The sequence below is a fragment of the Bufo gargarizans genome, chromosome 7 (assembly GCF_014858855.1).
Source record: "Bufo gargarizans isolate SCDJY-AF-19 chromosome 7, ASM1485885v1, whole genome shotgun sequence".
Taxonomy (NCBI): Eukaryota; Metazoa; Chordata; class Amphibia; order Anura; family Bufonidae; genus Bufo; species Bufo gargarizans.
In genome coordinates this window covers 185,838,789-185,859,397 of record NC_058086.1, presented here as the reverse complement: position 1 = coordinate 185,859,397, position 20,609 = coordinate 185,838,789, and the positions used below count along the sequence as shown (strand labels likewise).

Sequence of the window (20,609 nt, the reverse complement as noted above, 5' to 3'; positions counted from 1 at the left end):
CAATGGCTGCATTTACAGACAGTCTGCAAGTCACTGAAGTCGCTTCGGCCTCTCATCCAGAAAGCAGCGTATAGCGTGACTGGAACAGAAAATAGTGTACAGTCACTGGTCTGGAAAGATCCCACCTTGGCAGCCAGCAGCCTCCTTGTATAACGTCGGGGGACAGACCTATAATACTTTGCAGAAGCTTGCCGATGCTGAAGAGGTCAAGGAAAATATGTCTTAGGTCTGAAAGAAAGGCTTTATTAGTTACAGTTGTGAGCACCAATGTGGAAAGTAAATTATGTTTTGGCTAAACTTTTCTCCGAGGCCAGAGCTTCACTTTCGTGGCTTAAACAGCTGTTTCCCTTCTGTAAATGCTCCCACTGTTTTATCCTAGATTCGTCGGCTTTTTTAAAGTTATTCCCCAAAGTCACAGAATTAAGAATGATCCAAACAGAGTGATCCATAAGACACTGTTATTTAAGGACAGAGAAGTCTAGAGTAGGGGGGAGGAGACGTATATCAACCTAAAGAAGACTGCGGCCAACAAATAGCGACCAAGCCAGACTCATAAAGAGACGCTTAAATAATACAGTGGAAAAATGTATGAAATCTCTCTTCTATGGATTAGGACGACTCTCCAAGTATAAGCTCCAGGTGTCCATTAACTCCACTTTATGTATTAGCATAAATAATAAAAATCATATATTCCAAGGCTGAAATGGCGGCTTGTCTGAGGTCCAAAAGGCCAGAAGGGCTTTACAAGCGACAGTGATGGTTTCACGTAAAGACCCCTGTTAGAGCATATGGATGTCAAGGAGGGGGTTCACCGCACAGGACCCCCTGTATGAGTCGCAATGGGGAACTGTTACGCAACACGGCTCCCACTCTGGTGGACGCAACCTGGCAATGTATTACAGGGAGGTCCCTTAATTTGAATAAATGACAAGTAATACTACTTTTCACCTGTAGCATGTGAAACGTATTTATGAACTAAGCTTCCCCTGGGGTTTAGCTGCGTGCTGGGGGTTCCAGCTTCTGTTTGGGGTTCGAAAAAACGGGTCTTCTTGGAGAGTTTTGGATTTGCCAGTGATGATACAGCACCCAGGAAAGGTCTAGAAGCTGACAGACTATAAAGGGATATTTCAATCTGGGACATAGATGGCATATTGTTAGGATAAGCCTTAAGTGCTGGTCACACCTCTAGGAACCATTCCTATCTTCAGAACGGTGCCCCCGACGTGATCAAAGAGCAGATTCGCATGCGCAGCCACCCTTTGTTCACCTTTATGAGAGTTCCGGCTCTGCAATTTTCAGCAGTCTCGTAGTAGTGAATAGAGAGGTGGTCGCTCTTACGAAGTGCGTTCTCCATTCACTGCTATGGGACTTCTGAAAATAGCCAAACACACTCACTTTGCTATTTTTGGAACTGCCTTAGCAATTGTAGCGATATTACATCAAGGTGCTAGGTTGATGGACCAACCGCTTTAAGGAAGGAATGTTTTAAATGCTGGCAATGAAAAATAAAATGAGCAGAATAGCCAAAGACATCTGTGACTGTGCGGGGCATTCAAATTTTATTATCTGTGCCATTTAGCGCTCCATAGGGTAGGTTAAAGTTTGTTTTCACACAATGAGTATTCAGCCGTACTTGACCGGCTGCATCGATGATCTGTCCTTCAGCCAAGGCTGGTGCAAGGATTTTTGCCTACACAAGCAAAGCTACATTTTGAGCAAGTCCTATTCTTGTTCATACTTTCAGATCTCAGATCAGACCCCCATGTCAGCCATCAGCCCCCATCCATTAGCCCCCCATGTCAGCCATCATGCCCCCATGTCAGCCATTAGCCCCCCATATCAGCCATTAGCCCCCCCATGTTAGCCATTGCCATCATGCCCCCATGTCAGCCATCAGCCCCCCATGTCACATTCCCCCCTCCTTTTTACAATCCCCTTTGTCACATCACCCCCATGTCAGAATTCTCCCCCTCTATGTCAACTTTTACTCCCTCCATGTCACATTTCTCCCCCTCAAGGCCTCAATGTCACATTTTTCCCCCTCCATGTCAAATCACCTATGTTAGTTACATCAGCCCTCCATGTCACATTTGTCCCCCTCCATCCATGTCACATTTGTCCCCCATCCATGTCACATCACCCCCTTTGTGTCACATCACGATCACATCATTTCCCCTATTGTGTCATATTTCTCCCCATGTCACAGACTACAGACTTTGTCCCAACTGCCATCATGTCACAGTCACCATCCCCCCCCCCCTCCATTTTTGATTGTGGTTTGTGTAATATTTTTTTTTAAACACATTTATGCCGTGCACTCTGGTGCTAGTGGCTCATGAGTGATCACCTACCCACCTGTCTTGCTGCTACGGCAATCTGGCTGTGTGTGAGTCAGACTCACAGACACAGTCAGCTCCCTGCTCCCGCCCCTGTGCCATTCGCCAGTCACACCTCCCTGGCCTGACCCTGTGACCGTGTTGCCGTGCTGCATGTAGGCTGGGGCGGGTGGCCGGCGGCACTGCGGCCCAACTCACAAGTAAGTGATAAAAAATAAAAATAAAAAAAAGGTTAATTTTTCCGCCCTCCCCCAGGGTGCGCCCTAAGGCAGCCGCTTGTTCTGCCTTATGGTAGACCCGGCCCTGCCTTGAGCAAGATTTCAATTGCAGATGGATGTAGAACCTAATGGTGGATACCTGTAAAGGAGCATTCCCATATCATCACTTTATAATCAGTGTGTGAGGGTCTTACCCCTGCCATCACGTGATTGGAATACCCCTTTAAATTGAATGCACATCTTACAGCCGACCAGTGCTGTAGCTAAAGCTGCTTTTACATGAGCCAAATTATCGGGAACGATCGTTCTTGACATTCTGCCCATTTAAATGTGCTGCCGATCACCCGATGAATGAGCGAAACTCTCATTCATTGGGTGATCCTGTTGTTCATGCAGGCACCACCGACCATCGTTTCTGGGCTGCAGATTGTATGGTCTAAACAGAGATCTTCTGTCCATAAACAATGATTCTGTATGAGGACGAGCGATCACAATAGCGATTCCTCGTCCTCATACTGTGAAGGAGATCGCTGCATGTAAATGTGTCTCCTTCACTGAGCGAGCAGCCGACTGTCAGGAAGAAACGCTTCCTTCCCGACAATCGGCTGCAGAATCCTCCCGTGTAAATCCACCTTAAGCCCGTGTTAGATGGTAAAACAAATAAGACAGAAAGCGAAAATACCAATTGGAAAGTTGCTGATGATGTGGAAAAGAAAAAACTCCTTAGACAGAGCATACCCACACTACTCGTGACAAAGCACTGCTTACTCATTTATCTTCTACCTTCATTTGAGATACGGACAATGCATTTTTAAGATGCAGCCAGTCCTTTCAGAATACAATAAGACTGTTTCAGAAGATGATTTCTAGTCCGGCCTAGTCAAGTTATATAAACCATATAAAAGTATAATTCTGCAACCTTCTACAAAATCACTTAGTATTTGGAGACCGCCTGAAAACATTTAGGTCACATGATGCCTATGAAGTCAAGTTATACAAGCTCCAGTATATATAGTACTTGTCTCTTATCTCATTTCCTATCACCCAGTGTAATTACCGCACAGGTTTATCTGCTCGAGGACCATTTTATTGCCCAGAGTATTTGATGTTGGATTAGTTTCTGCTATCAGTTATCTGTCTCAGTTAGTCTATCTTTCTGCTACTTTGCAGTGAATTGAGTTGTTCTAATTTCCAGGCTATTTTTATTATACAGCCTTGCTAATCTCATATATATATATATATATATATATATATATACTGTAAGCCTCAGCATGTTTTACATGTGCAATGATCGGGAACAAAACCATTCATTCTCCATGATTGCCAGCTTGCCCAGAGGCGTTCACATGCAGCAATCATCCCCTTTGTATGCTCGCTACTGCGATAGTTCACTCCCATACGTAATCATTATTTGTCAGAAGCACACCCCTGTATACATAGGGCGATGTGCTGCCCACAAACAACAATTATAGGGGCTGCATGAAAGATGTGATCACTTGGGTGATTGGTGGAACCTTTACACGGGGCTGTTTTTGGAAACTAGGGTTTGTGCGAAAGTTTAGGCTGCCCATAAACAATAGATAAACAGTGAAACCTGCCAATCTTATTGTGTACGAGGCATGGATTTATTTATTTATTTTACGCACTTATATAACGCTGCCATATTCTGCAGAGCTTTATAGTCATTATCATTGCTTGCTGTCTCCAATCTAAATTCCCTATCAGTATGTCTTTTAAAGGGAACCTGTCACCCAAAAATCGCCTATTAAGCTGTTTACAGTACCTTATAGTGCTGTATAGTCGTTTCCTGATGCACTTTTTGTTAGTTTTGCAGCATGTATGCTCAGTCAGAAATCGATGTTATATTCAGCTGCTGCCCCGTGCTTCAAGTCAGGCTTGAAGTCACGGGGGCAGCGGCCTCGGCGTCTTACATGGCCCTCTCCCCGCCCCCTGCCTCTGTGACTGACAGCCGAAATCCGATTCCGGGACCGCGCTCAACGGCCGCATGCGCAGTAAAGGGCGGCAGGAGCGCGGTCCCGGCTGCCGCGCGTTTTACGCGCCGTCTTACTTTCGCCGCACTGCGCATGCGCCCGACATCCTGTATCAAACGCGCCCGCGCCCGGCATCTGGGCGCGGGCGCGTTTGATACAGGATGTCGGGCGCATGCGCAGTGCGGCGAAAGTAAGACGGCGCGTAGTACGCGCGGCAGCCGGGACCGCGCTCCTGCCGCCCTTTACTGCGCATGCGGCCGTTGAGCGCGGTCCCGGAATCGGATTTCGGCTGTCAGTCACAGAGGCAGGGGGCGGGGAGAGGGCCATGTAAGACGCCGAGGCCGCTGCCCCCGTGACTTCAAGCCTGACTTGAAGCACGGGGCAGCAGCTGAATATAACATCGATTTCTGACTGAGCATACATGCTGCAAAACTAACAAAAAGTGCATCAGGAAACGACTATACAGCACTATAAGGTACTGTAAACAGCTTAATAGGCGATTTTTGGGTGACAGGTTCCCTTTAAGTACCCGGAGGAAACCCACACAAACTCCATGCAGATGTTGTCTTTGGTCAAACATAGGACCCCAGCCGCTGCAAGGCACCAGTGCTAACCACTGAGCCACCATGATGCCCGATTTCAACATTGTTCTTTGTAGTCTGACAGTGGTTCATTCCCTTCTCCCTATTCAGAAAAAACGAGCCGAGCATGCATATGATTAGGGAGTTCAGGAGGAAGATCTTTCCTCTCTGACGAGCATGCATCTGACAGCTAAGTATATGGCCAACTGTGCTGTAGATTTCTAGTATTAGTCTAAGGTTTCCTGCAGTTCTGTGAATATTAGCATTTCACCTGGGTGACCTGGTGCCGTATACTCCTGCAGGTCAGTCTAATTGTCATCTCTGATGGGTATCTGACCTGGTTTTAGTGCTGTGTATATAATTATGCATATAGCTTTAGGATACTATCATGTATACATATTTTATCTCTTTTCACTTCCAGCGTTCTATTAGTTTCGGGGTGACAGTCGTCCAGATCTGTTTACCCCAAGACCATGGTCAAGAAATGCTGCTCCTTCCATCACAAAACGCAGGGACAGCAAACTCTGGAGTGAGACCTTCGACGTTTGTGTCAATCAAGTGCTGACATCTAAGGAGATCAAGCGTCAGGAGGTGTGTACCATGGCAGAACGACTGTCAGCTGCTTACCCTGTTTATAGGGCTTGTCTAGGATTAGAAACGGGGCCTGCTTTTTCCCAGGAACAATGTCACTTGTCCATGAGCCGTGTCTAGTATTGCAGCTCATCTCTAATCAAGTGAATGGGTCTAAAGTACAATATGAGACATATCCCTCAGACAAGAGTCGGAGACAACCCCGTTAAGGGAGGGTTCACACTAGCGTTAGGGATTCCGTTATGGCTTTGCGTTATAACGGAATCCATAAGACGGAAGGGCAGATCCGTTTTGCTGCCCATAGACTTGCATTATGACGGAATGCAAAACGGACGCCTTTAAAAGGTATTCCGTTTTGCTCCGTCCTAATAGAAGTCTATGGGAAAACATAACTGATCCGTCTGCTTCCCCTTATGCAAGAAGGAAAACAAAGTCCTGTCGACAGGACCTTGTTTTCCGTTTTGCATAACGGGACCCAGACGGATCAGTTATGTTTTCCCATAGACTTCTATTAGGACGGAGCAAAACGGAACGCCTCTTAAAGGCTTCCGTTTTGCATTCCATCCTATGGATTCCGTTATAACCCTGTTATAACGGAAAGCCATAACGGAATCCCTAACGCTAGTGTGAACCCACCCTAATTCAGTCTCTGTACTTTTATTGCTTTCCACCATCCAACACAGAGCATGGCTCCCTCCTGCTAAGCAGCATTACGTAACGTGCATCAGCGTTTTAGCGATCATTATGAACATGGTTACATCCCAGCATGGTGTGTGTTTAAAGCATCGTGACCATTGTTAAGGGATCACATCGTTTCCCAAAGAATAATATAGGCATTATTGAGTAAATACATCCCGGCAGGGAACCCCCACCCCCCCGCAGAGCCATGGACAGAGCAAGGTAAAGTGGCCGTTTTCCCTCCTTCCGATAGTGGCTCTGATCTCACCCCACGTGTGAAATACTTTATATGTTAAATGGATTTAGCATTTGCTGGGAGCAGGTGAGAGGTCTCACTCTTCTCCAAACTTTGATCTTCGTGAACAGCACTTTTAAAGATGTGCTTCGCCTCTGATCATTCTTGGCATGAGATTTACAAGGGGAACTGAGGCAGGTTATGAGGACAGCAGAAGATGATGCCGTTGTTTTGAAATATAAGGATAAAGTAAAAATCTATAAATTTAGGTTATAAAATCTACGTTACATACAAAATAGATTTGATTAGATAGATGGACAGATACCCTTCATAATTACAGTATAGTGAACTTATTTATGTGTCATTTTCACAGGCTATTTTTGAGTTATCTCAAGGAGAGGAAGACTTAATAGAAGACTTGAAGTTGGCAAAAAAGGTAAGCTGCTGCTGGCAAATACATGTATATGTTATAAGGAGCTTGTGCGGCCTTTAGTAGGCTAAGCTGCAGTACCAGACACGACCCACAGACAAGGTGGCACTGTTTCTCAGTTACTGCACAGCAGTTGTTTAGATGCGTCTAACCTGTTTCACTTCCATACAGGCATATCATGACCCAATGTTGAAGCTATCTATAATGACAGAAGAAGAACTGATGCAGATATTTGGAACCTTGGATTCTCTTATTCCTCTGCATGAAGGTATATGTTTGACTCAGCCTTTTTTAAAGTTCATCCATATTAAACATGATATTTTTCTAAAAAATGTTGTTCTATGATTTCTGCAGATCTCCTCAGACGCTTGCGTGATGTCAGAAAACCAGACGGGTCCACAGAGCATGTTGGTCACATCTTAGTCGGCTGGGTAAGACATGACTCATTTTTCAGATGAGCGTTTGATTCAGCGTCCTGTCATTTGGCTGGCACCGCTATTCAATTTACCAGTGACAGAGGAAGTGGCCGCTTTACAGGAGTAGTAATTCTATTCAGTTCTCCAGAAACAAAACAGCTACATGTCAGGGAATGTGTTAGTTCAGTCTGGAGTAGACAGAAAATGGGCTGCCCCATTTTGAGAACACCAGCTCTCTAAACGTTAAAGGGGTTGTCCGGGCATTATGAATAATACAAGCATTCTGCAGACTTTTGGAAGAAAGATGGTTTTGTTAATACCCCGTCCCTTGCTCCACCAGCTGCATTTGCACAGGCTGTGAGCTCTTCCACCTGGGTCCTAACCAGATTTGTGCCCTTCTTTTTCTTTTCAGCTGCATAGTAGTGCATTCAGCTGAACAGGAAAAGAAGCAGACACATCCGGTTGGGACCCAAGCAGAAGAGCTCACAGCCTGTGCGAGCGCAACGGGGATTACTGCAACCATGGCATGGTGGAGGGGTAAATATTAAAGGGGTTGTCTGATATCAGCAAATGGCATTTATCATGAAGACAAAATTAATACAAGGCACTTACTAATGTATTGTGATTGTCCATATTACCTCCTCTGGTTACTTGATTCATTTTTTCCATCGTATTATACACTGCTCGTATCCAGGGGTTACAACCACCCTGCAATCCAGCAGCGGTGGTCGTGCTTACACACTAAGAGCACTTGCCTCTCTGGTGGCCGGGACATGGGAATGCACATAGGTTGGCGCTCCTATAGTGTACAAGCATGACCACTGCTGGTGGATTGCAGGGTGGTAATAACCCCTGGATTACAAGCAGTATAATGTGATGGAAAAAAAGATCAAAAAGCAATATGGAACTTACAATTAGCGACCAATACATCTCCAGTGTTCTTGTATAAATTTCTTTCTATATTAGTAAAAGCAATTGTCTGAGGGCTGTGTAGAGAGCACCCCCCTTACATGCCAGCTCCTCATGCCTGTTAACCCCCCAGCTGCCACTTTGAGCAATCCCCCGTTACAACTCCACACAGGCTACACTGAGGGCTGCCATGCTGAGGTAAAGCCACCTCGTTAATGGCACGCCACCAACTTTGCTCACCGATTCTCAGTCTGCAGGAAGAGCGTGCATCCTTCATGGTGCACTAGACAGACCCCTTTAATGGTTGATGATCAGTATTACCAAATCAATAGGAGAAAATATTAGTGCATTTTAAGAAACTTAAGCTAAGAAAATCTCTGAATTTCCAGTTCATAAGAGTCACATGATATATATTCTCATGATTCCTGGGTGATTTCCAATGTGCATAGAACTGAGAAAGACCAGTGACAATTACTAGAAAATGATACTTAACAGATCTGGAAATGTTTGGAGATGGAATTTCTACAAGTGTATTAGGAAGTGAGATTTGGCCTTTTTTTCACATAGTGAAATGTGGAACTAAGAAAACTATTTATTTCAGTTTTGTAATCCTTAAAATAACATCAGATACGTATTCACAAGTGTTTGTCACATGGTTGTATCTGTATCATTCCTGTACTCATGTATGCACGTCTGGCCGCACACTTGTTTCCCTCCGTCTTCTGTGGACATCTTTATGTGCTGCTCATTAGAAAAATGGTCTGCAATAACAAATGCTTTATCGTCAAGTCATAAAAAGCAGTGGCATCAGTTAACATGTAGCGGTAATATACTATAATGTAACAAACTATTACCTGACGGATGACAGGACTTTGCTCTGTAATCTGGAGTTTAGGAAAGGTGGCTTCTGAGAAAAAAATATGTAACCCTGTCAACGCTTAAGGGCCCTTTACACAAGCCGATTCATGGTCAGTCAATCGCATTCGTAGGAATGCTCATTAGTGATTATCTGGCAGTGTAAAAGTGCCGGCAATTACCCAACGAACGAGTGAAACGCTCGTTCATCAGGTAATCGCATCATTCACACGGTCACAAAATCGCTGTTAGACAGCAGCAGATTGTGCCGTCTAAACAGCAAACAATGATTACGTATAGGGATGAGCGATGGCATAATAATCGCACCTCCCACTGTGTAAATGCAGCAGTCTCATCCACTTACGTTCAGGCAATTGTTGGGAAGGAACGCTTCCTTCCTGACAATCTCCTGCAAAATTGACCCATGTAAAGGGGCCTTTAATGTCTGTGCAAGGTGAAACTGGCAAGAGTTGTAGTTTTGCAGTATTTGGAGAGGGACAAGTTGGAGACCACTGGTATAGAACAGTTTGGGGCAGATTTATTAATCCAAAAAGTAGCATCAATAGAGATAGGATTTACACCTGCAGCAGATCTATCACAGGGGCTCAGGCTGGATGATAAGTCTGCTGCAGGGACAGACACTTTTGTCCAACTCTATTCCAACTATTGGTTGGGTTACACAGAGACAGAATTTTACACCAAAATTGTGGTACAATTTTGTTGCAAAATGGTAAATTTTAGGCCACGTTCCTTTTCAAGTGAGTAAAAAAAAAGCCAAAAATATGGAGCAACCCAATTTAAGCCACCACGCATTCATAAATTTGGGCCTTTGTGCGCTAATGCTTTAACCGTGCATAGTTTACATAGCTATATTTATCAAGACTATGGGGCACATTTATTAAGACCAGCGTTTTAGACGCCTGTATTAAGAGAGCCCTATACCTGGTGGTGGATTTCCAAAGTTGTGAAGAGGCGCCAGCCTCTCCATAACTTCGGTGCATCCAGCACCAGTCTAAATGTATGACGGCTTCCTAGCTGTCTTACATATAGACCTTTTTCTACGCCTGAAACAGGAGTAGAAAATGGTAAATGAAAACGGGCCAGTGCCTTTCCCCACCCACCTATACACCTAATATAGGCTTATTTCAGTATAATAAATGACCCCCTGTATGTACATATTGACTTTTATAACTCAGTGATTGACAGTGAGAGTTGTGAATACAGAGAAATTTAGCTGTAAGGGGGTTTCAGAATCATTGAATAACGTATATTCCCATACAATATGTCTGAGAATGACAGAAACTCAGCTGCTTGCTAATGATAATGATTTAAGGTAATACTACCCTTTATAATGAAGCAGACATGCTTTTACTAGAATTTGGTTGCTGCTGCTTGGGCCTCCCATTGTAGCACAGAGAAATGTCATTTGCAGCTCGGCTTTGCATGCCTAGGGTGGTTTAACTGGCTCAGTGAGGTGAGAATGCATTGTATTCCCCAGATGTACTTCAGCTTATCAGGAAATCCACACACCCTGCCCGGCCTCCTGCGTGGGAGAACTTCATTATCACCCCAGGTTGCAGGATAAAGCTGTGAAACGGGGAATGATAGGTTAGGATTTTCATAGATCTACATCTATACATTACCCGACGTAATCTTTTGTTCTTCTATAACGAGTGGGAGCAATTTACAGGTCTCAGGAAGTCTTATTTATTCATCCCTCAGGGCACCTTATATCAGCATTTCAATGGAACACCTGAATTGCTGGTGCAGCACTGTTTTCAGGCTATACTTATTCTTAAATAAATGATTTTTTTGGTGCAGACTATGATTTTGTGTGCAGACTGTGATTTTCCCATGTAACACTAGAGGAAAAAAAATAAACTCCACAATATAATCAGGGAAGAGTAGATACTACTACAGTTTGTATTATAGGAAGACATTTTGGTCACTATTTGTAGAGGCCAGTTGTATGAAGTAAGGTGAACCTTTTCTACATTTTAAAAATTGGGATACGTCTAAGACATAAGCTGCAGCAGTATTTCCAGTGATCCATGTAAGGCACCCCCATAATGTCACATCTGTATGTTCTGAACAGATTACTTTCAGTCCATTTGTGGTGACTGGAGTTTCCATCAGACTCACAGAAGTGACCACCCCCTAGCGTGAACCTTTCTTGACTTTAAAGGGAACCGGTCACCGGGATTTTGTGCATAGAGCTGAGGACATGGGTTGCTAGATAGCCGCTAGCACATCCACAAAACCCAGTCCCCCATAGCTCTGTGTGCTTTATTTTCAACGATTTCTTTTGGATCTGAGATGATCCGGCCTCGCTCATACACATACAGGATCCAATCAGGTTAATTTATGCATAGAATGGTAAAAAATCCGATTTGATACATAGTAAAAGTTCCACCGACTATACATTCATTCAGGTTAATGCAAGTTAAAGACCTAAACGCGTTTGGGGACGGGGTATTGCGGATGTGCTAGCGGCCATCTAGCAACCCATGTCCTCAGCTCTATACACAAAATCCCGGTGACAGGTTCCCTTTAAAGAGTTATAACATGGTCCTAGATCAGTACTGATTATAGGCAATTAAATTAATTGAAATGTGCTTCGTTCAATTTCTCCAATATTCCTGAGTTTTATCAGATACTGGCAACACGAGATACCTTTTAGCCGAATTTATCCCAACTGCCCCATACACATGCTTTCTCAGATTGAATCTGAATGTGCATGTGTTATATGAATGGGAAGGGGGGAAAAAATGGACTGGGCCTGTTGTAATCCATCAGCTCAATCCTTATATTCTGATTGCTGTCAGAGAGGAGTTAAGAGCCCCTTCTACACATTAGATGGTCTGTCAGTCTAAAGGCAGGTTTACACATTCCCATGGAGCAGGCAATTGTCAGGAAGGAAGCGTTGCTTCCTGACAATTGCCTGCTTGTCAGTAGAGGAGAAAACTGCATTTACATGGAGCAATCCCCTCCACTGTATGCCATCGCTTGTCCTCATACAGGGTCATTGTTTCTAGGCAGCAGGGTGCCGTTTAGACAGCACGATCTGCTGCCCACAAATGATGATTTAGGTGTCCGCATGAACAATTGTTTCACCCAATGAACAATCGTTTCACTCATTCATTGGGTGATCGACGGCACCATGACGTGCAGATTATCAGGAACAAGCATTCGTAGGTCGTTCATCGCCAATAATCTGCCCGACAATCAGGCAGTGTAAAAGGGCCTTAAGTCCTTGTACCTTGAAACACTTAAAATAATTGCATTATGTATTTATTTACATGGGCGAGGACTATACTTGATGCAGCATCAGAGAATCTCACAGACGCTTCCAGGTTGACCCCTAAGAAAGGATTATCAACATGCAGTGCGTTGCGGTGAATGTGTGCACAAAACTGTGTCTAACTTAGCAGGAGTTATTTTAGCTCATTTGTTAGGACTCAATAGGCTGTCAGGCCGGCTTTGTTAGGCTCCCGTTAGTGGCGTTCATGAAAGGATGGAAGTGCCTGACTGTCCTTTGATTCGGTGGCTCTGACATTGTGTTTACAGTCTGTCACTGATGAAACATGTCAGGGTATTATCATCTGGATGGAAGGAAGACAAAAGAGTCTGAAAATTACCATTAACCTTGTTCCTGAAGGAATCTCTGATAGAGTTTCCCTTTGATCTTCATGACCCTCATCACATGTGAAAGGGTTTCTTGAAGTTAATAAATCGGACCCATCATTCTTTATGGGAAGCGGTTATGAGCATTTAAGTGCATAGTGCGAGTTAACAATATTCATTCACTTTACTTTTAAGAGTAAATAAACCCCCAATAACAACTCAGTCCCATAGCCTCATAGCTTCTTTCGTTGACTCTGTAGACAGCGTTCAAGATTTTGCTTTAGATTTAACCCTAAACCTAATCTCAGGGACTATACATGAAGGACATTGCTGTATTTCTTTATTCATAAATATCTATATAGCAGACCAGCCATAATGTTATTTTACAATTAGATACCGTTGCTGAATATATCATGTTTTCTTCCCCTTTGCAGTTGCCATGCCTAAACTCCTATGACAGCTACTGCAGTAATCAAGTGGCAGCCAAAGCCCTGCTGGACCACAAGAAACAGGACCATCGAGTGCAGGACTTCCTACAACGCTGCCTAGAGTCACCTTTTAGCCGAAAATTAGACTTATGGAATTTCTTAGACATCCCTAGGAGTCGACTGGTGAAATATCACTTACTACTGAAGGAAATACTCCGACATACTCCAAATGATCACCCAGATCAGCAGCATTTAGAGGAAGCTGTAAGTGAACACTGAAATATTTTTCTTTGGGTCAATGGGAGAATTGGTCAGTGCTGATAGAAGTCAGCAGTTTCTCTGTTCTAGTAAATTAATTCAATTGTACAATTCTGTACGTAGTTTGAGAAAATGTTTTTTTCCCCTCACAAAAATCTTAATCTGGGCACACACAAGATCACTCGAACGACAGCTCTCTCTCCAAATTCTCCCATACATATGCATGTGTAGTGAATGGAGAGACTAGAATCTTGACAGCAGCTTATCTCCTGAGCATAAAAGTATTAGGCAGGTGAAATCCCATGTGCCCGATCATTATCACCCCCAACAGCAGCAGTTGGGGTCGAATAGGGAGGACCACCATACACATTTGATGGTTGGCCTAACCTGACGACACAGATCTAATGTGTATGGCCATCTTGAAGGCCCCTTTATAAAATGTTGATAGGAATAAGTCTCTTATGTAAAGGTGCCACTGATCACCCAATGAATGAGAAAATATCTCATCTATGCAGACACCAAAATCATTGTTTCTGGGTAGCATCTCGTCTTGCGGAAACCACAATCTGCTGCCCATCAACAATGCATCTGCGATTGCTCGTCCTCATACAGAGAAGCTGATTGTTGCATGTAAATGCAGCTTTCACCTCCCCTGACAAGCACACAATTATCAGGAACAAATAATTTGTTTCCAATAATTGCATGCAAAGTTGCATGTTTTAACCAAACAACTTAAAACAGTTGACCCAGATGGACAAACCATTGTCTAAAGAAAGCTTCCCTATCAATCAGCTTCATGTTGCAGGTCCAGCTTTTGCAACAGAGGTCAGTGATCTTCTCGATTGCGCACTTAACACATAGTATTGTGTGGAGCCTATTTATATGATATAGCCTAGCTGGCCACAGTGGAAGCTGCTCTTTGCAGTCACATTCTGCTTTTACTGAGTGGGACCTTCCTCTATGACATTCATATTTCCTAATATAGTATAAGACCAACTGGACAACCCCTTAAGGGCATATATATCAACTATCACAGAAATGCCCACAAGATGAAATGTTCTGTTTTACTTTTGCTTTTAAGAGCAGCACGCTGTAAACATTATCTGACTTTCTAAAATAATGAAGATGTAATATAAACGTAGAAACTAAAAAAGATCATGCCAGCTCTCATGAAATACAAGACGGCATCCTGTGCCTTTCCCGTGAAAGCACTGCGTGGTATATAACAAGTCTCTCTGCACAATCTGCTAAGATAAATATACTGCTAAGTTGTATCTGGACAGAAGTTTATTAAACACTCTGGGTGTATTTATACCTGGAAAGAGTGTTTTCCAAGTATGTCACCATCAGCGGTACTATATGTGGCTTTCTCTCGATATAAAAAGCTGAAGTCATCCAGAACTTCGCATAGCCATTTCTGCATACCCTTTGCTGTCAGGATTGTTGATTGCGTATCTTGCAGACTGTCCTGGAAAGTCTTATATAGTCCAGAGAAAAAAAAATGAGTGGTTAAATAATTCAGCAACTCCTGTCTTGTTCTCTTCTATCTTTGGAAAATTTCAGTGCATATTTCACACAGAGACGACACCACTGTAATTGTTCATTCTTTTTCTATGAATTTTATATGTGCAGAATTGAGGTGGATGAAGCTGATACTAATGCGGTCCCTTATTTTCTGGCAGATTAATATAGCTCAAGGGATTGTAACAGAAATTAACATAAAAACGGGAGAGTCTGAATGTCACTATTACAAGGAGAGGCTGATTTATCTTGAAGATTGTCAGAGGGATCTGCTGATTGATAACTCTCGGGCTCTGTGCTGTCATGGGGATCTGAAGAATAACAGGGGAGCAGTAAGTAATTCTTATACACAATATAACAATACTGGTATTTATAATAGGCTGTATAATACCCGGCAGTATATATATATATTTTTACTCTAAGGCTCTGTTCTGTTTTTAGGTTTTCATCAGGGTTTACGGTATTTATAACAAGAATTGTGCAGGCTGCAGTGCTAATTTTGCCATCAAAAATACTGGAACCCCAATGGAAACCTCATAAACTCTACTATAACTCAGTGGGGTCCATAGGATTCATAGGCACTTGTTTGAAAACAGACATGGAGCCATTGCAGCTATGTCAGAGACATTTTAAAGCATAATCTGGAAAGATCCTGAAAGACCTCATTGGGGTATTTTAGGATCTGCCAGCATAGATTTCAGGTTTAATCTACACATTTTCTGGCATAAGTAATCTTAAATCTGTTGGGCCACATAGACCCGGCTCTCTCCCACTTTGAGGAAATGAGGCAAATGCAGCATAAAAAGGGGAAAAGTTGTAAATTTGTGCTCAAAATGGTACTTGCATCAAAACATATGACTTTTCTATGCTAAAAATACAGCCATAAAGCATTAAAGGGGTTTTCTTAGCCTTTTATACTGATGATCTATGTTCTGGATCAGTATCTGATCAGTGGGGAGAAATGGAAGCTCCCCATACACATTAGACTAGTAAATATAAATCACAGCAGAATTCTGTTTCTTTGAGTTTGTCTTTTATTACTGTTTGCTCGGTACATATAGTTGAACGGCAGTGTTATTCAACTATATGTACCGAGCAAACTGAGTAATAAAAGACAGAATTCTGCTGTGATTTATATTTACTAGTGAAGGAAAGGGGTGGGAACCCTATACACAGCACACGAGACGGGAAGCGACAAAGTTCGTCTTTATACACATTAGACTGTTAGCTGAACCCATAATTCTTGGTGGGTTTGGCCAACAATATATTAATGTTTATGGGGGCCTTTAGACATCACCTAAATTCATTTTTCATAGTTTTTATGCAAATTTGTAAAGGACCAATTTTTTCACAAGTAAAAAGTACCTTAGTTATTTTGCCTTGTGACCTCATTATATGTTGAGTATTCACTACAATTGTTATTATTGACCTATTAAGGTCACTGGGTCTTTTTTAACTCTAAGCACTTTTTTACAACCCTCAGATCATGTCATGTAAAGTCAAGTCCTTTCTATTCTTACATGGCACTCATTAAACCTCTCACAACCCCCACCCCTGTCCTTTCCTCAAACAGCCTTTCAACAGCAGTGAAGGATTTGACATCAGCCAGAACTGAAGTACTTTGATCTTTTGTAGCTGCAGCTCTTCAAATGTGATCATTTTGTTATTTGTACTGATTACATGATCATTGGCAAGTGCGGTTCTTACATCTCTTACTTAACCCCAGCTGCCATTGTTTTATGTAAGCTTGGCATAATATTCAGTACCATGTGTCGCTTACAGATGAAAGAGGTCTATGCATCTTGTAGGGTCCAATTTCACTGAGAGTGATGTATACTTGATATGGACATACTCACAGTTGTCTGCACGGCCTTCCTAGGCTTATCAAATATCTGGTCATTGCAGGTTCCAATAGAATAAATTTTTTCTAGTTTCTTGAATGTATGTTAGACTCTGTGCACACAGCATTTGAGCCTTCTATCAAAGATGTACATTTCCATTGTATACCTCTAATGGAAGGCTTTGATGTATGCCAATTTATAGACATACAGTGACATACATTGTCCATAGGGTCCTATTGCAAAAAACATATACTACGCAATATACCGATATTTTTCACCCTATAAGACATACCTAGGTTTTTTTCATTAGACCTCAGATCAGACCCACAAACAGACCTCAGCTCGGACTCCAATGTGAATGACCCCCATTCAGACCTTAGATCAGATCCCCCATACTTCAGATGAGACCCCATACCTCAGATGAGACCCCCACGCCTCAGAGCAAATAAAAAATAAAAAAACAACTTACCTCTCCTGCTGTGGGCGCTGCTGCTCCTAGAATCAAGCTCTTATCTTACTCCTGCCACGCTCTGTGCTGTGACCCGACGCGCACAGCATGAGCAGTTACAGCACAGCGAGCAGTGAGTGCAGAGCCCGGGGAGCACTGCATTCACCTTTTCCTGGTCCTAATGTACTAATGACGCTTCCATAATGGAGACGCTCAATAGTATTAGCCTCATAAGATGCAATGACATGTTCCCCCCACTTTGGTCAAAAATATATATATTTTTTTTTTGCAGAGGTCCTCTGTATAGTCTTCCGCGCTTTGCTGTATGCCAATCCATACCAGCCCGACAGGTCGAAAGGACATTTTCAAATTTATGGGGGCCTATGAGTATATTTAATGTATACACAAGGAAAAGACTCATTGTGACCTAAACCTTATCTAGGACTTACGACTAGGCTACATGCACACAAACGTTGTTTGTTTCAGTGTCCGTTCCGTTTTTTTGTGTGGATAGGATGCGGACCCATTCATCAGTATGTCCGTTCCGTAGCCCCGTTTTAGGCATTGTTACAATGGATCAGCAAAAAAAAAAAAAAAAAAAAAACGGATGGCATATGGATGTCATATGTTTTTTTTTGCGGACCGCAAAACACATACGGTCATGTGCATGTAGCCTTATACAGACAATACACAAAATCTACACCTTGTCCAAACTGTGTTCATAAAGCAAAGCATTCTATAGGCAGAACAGATGAATCTACAAATTCACCAGGAAATAGTGGTATTACTGCCCCACGAGGGGTTTTTCGTTTACGTCATCGATTTTCCTAGTTCCTCGTTAAGGTGCAGTTTCACAGATACGCTCCAGCTAGCTGCTGACAATGTTTTTTCTTTACATACATGATAATATGATAACATTTGGTTAATATTTCACTGACAAATTAAAAAATGCCATGTAAAGGATCTCTTACCTACTACAGGTGCCATTTCTCTTCCAGAAGTTTCACGTGTTCCTCTTTCAAGAAGTCCTGGTTATTACAAGAACTATAACGCAAAATGACAATGTTTGCTATCAGCTCTATCGACAACCAATCCCTGTAAAGGAGCTTGTAGTGGAAGACTTGCAAGATGGGGAGGTCCGCGTGGCCGGATCGTTACGTGGTGCCTTCACCAACAATGAGAGAAGTGAGTCTGGCTTTATTGTGTTTCCTTTGCAAACTTTGACATGAACATCTACAATTTAATGCTGGCCCCCCTTTCTGTGGGTGTTTAGAAAAAGTGGATTTTGAAGTTGGTTTCATTTGCAGGTAAGGCTAGGTTCACATCTGCAGTGGAGTTTCCAGCAGGAGCCTTTGTTGCAGATTCTGGCAAAAGAAAAAAGGATGAAAAGGAAAAAATATCCAGTATAGGAGTTACATGCTTTAAATATTATTTAATATTTATTTTGCTAACAGGTTGTTTTAAATGCATACGGTTTTTGGCTGATTTTAAAAAGTGTTCAGTATCTCTGGGATATCATGTGTGATCATTGTGGGTAGGGATGAGCAAATCGACTTTGGGTGAAATATCCAAAGGCGATTTGCATAAAAATGTGTTTCAATACTGTACGGAGCAGTAAATAAATAAATTTCTACTGTAAAAAAACATTTCCCGAACGAGTTCGGGAAATGTTTTTTTACAGTAGAAATTAATTTATGAAGTTATTATGCGAAATCTGCGAAATCTCTAATATGGTACGGAGTGCTCGCTCCGTATAGTATTCAAACAAAGTATTATGCGAATCGAGTTTGGCTGTTTTATCCGAGGTCAATTCGCTCATCCCTAATTGTGGGTTCAACCACTGGGCCCTCCATTGATCATGAGAAGAAAGAGGCAGCAGTACTTGGTGGGGCATTGCAAACCCTTCAGCTTTTACTAGGCACAGTTACACCTTTGTCCATGTGTGCTGTGTCTCATATTGCATCTCAGCTACCTTCAAGTGAATGCATCTGGAAAACAGTTGAGAGCAATAGCAGTATCATTGATAGCTGTGGGACAGACCCCTGGGAAGTGCTCTTTGTCGTGAAACACTATTTGTACAGAACCCCATTATCTAGAGCGAGGATCCCTGTTCAGTACTAGATGTAGGTGTTTCATAAATATGCATGACTTTAAAAATCATTAAAACTGCATAGTGTATTAATAGTCTTCTCTTCATGTTTCTATTTCCAGTTAAAAACTTTTTCAGAGTAGGTTACAAGAATGGTCCCCAGGCCCAGTCTCATTCTTTTCAAGCAAATGACACTTTCAACAAGCAACAGTGGCTGAATTGTATCCGGCAGGCCAAAGAGTCGGTCTTGTGTTCTGGAGGAGACAACCTGCTGCCTTTAGAAGGACACTTAATATCGGCAGAGGGAAGCAGTGATCCTCAGCCGACCACGAGGTCTGAACAAATGGACCACTCAGATAGTATCTCAGACTGCAGTATGGACACAAGTGAGGTCAGCATGGACTGTGAACAGATGGAACAGACGGACTGTAGCATACACAGCAAGCACGTTGAGAGCGATGTTTGACAAAACCTGGAATTTAACTGCTTGTTACCTGTACAGTATTTGCATTCCGCCTATGGAGCAGTTAGAGAAGCACTTTTATAACGGAGGTCGCCACCGAGACTTGTAGTATTCATGGACAACAGTACTGTAGCAACCGGCTGTAACTGCCAGCTGGACCTGCACCTACCCCATCTTCTAAATCAGCTGTGCGCTGGCTGGGATAGATTGTTTCTATCCAGAAAGCTCCACCGGCATGCTGTCAAGAAGAGTCTTTTAAACTACTGTCTATATGTGTATCATATACAAAAATATATGTTTACTGTAAAAAGAAAAAAAATGTACTATTTTTTTCTACAAATTAACACTGTGTCTTAGTACAAATGCCTCAGTTCTCTTTTTAAAATAAGGAACATCTTGATAAGATATCAAGAAAGTAGAAAAAGTTCCCTGTGCTAGCTAAAGGGTCTTACCAGTACAAGTGATGGCATATCATCAGGGGAGACCTGATTTCCGGTCCTCCACTGATTCTCCGAATGAGAACTCCTTCACAGTTTCCCCTGCTCACAGCCCAATTCACTTAAAGGGGTTGCCAGCTTTTTTTTAAATTTATATTGATGACCTATCTTCAGGTCATCAATATCAGATTGGCTGGGGGCCTTACTCTGTTACCTCTGCCGATCAGCTGTTTAAAGAGACAACAGCATCTTCTCTTCCC

General features: G+C 42.7%; 1 protein-coding gene across 1 annotated transcript in view; it reads left to right on the top strand.

The window, feature by feature from the left end:
* ARHGEF3 (Rho guanine nucleotide exchange factor 3) overlaps nucleotides 1–20,271 on the top strand; it is a 45,298-nt gene extending 25,027 nt beyond the window's left edge. Inside the window, exons 3-11 of the mRNA XM_044301065.1 lie at nucleotides 3,685–3,696; nucleotides 5,559–5,717; nucleotides 7,004–7,066; nucleotides 7,232–7,328; nucleotides 7,415–7,491; nucleotides 13,299–13,556; nucleotides 15,233–15,403; nucleotides 18,359–18,545; nucleotides 19,572–20,271. Coding sequence (XP_044157000.1) covers nucleotides 3,685–3,696; nucleotides 5,559–5,717; nucleotides 7,004–7,066; nucleotides 7,232–7,328; nucleotides 7,415–7,491; nucleotides 13,299–13,556; nucleotides 15,233–15,403; nucleotides 18,359–18,545; nucleotides 19,572–19,915 — 1,368 coding nt within the window. The 3' untranslated portion in view covers nucleotides 19,916–20,271. The remainder of the gene's footprint in view (nucleotides 1–3,684; nucleotides 3,697–5,558; nucleotides 5,718–7,003; nucleotides 7,067–7,231; nucleotides 7,329–7,414; nucleotides 7,492–13,298; nucleotides 13,557–15,232; nucleotides 15,404–18,358; nucleotides 18,546–19,571) is intronic.
* The last annotated feature ends 338 nt before the right edge of the window (nucleotides 20,272–20,609 follow it).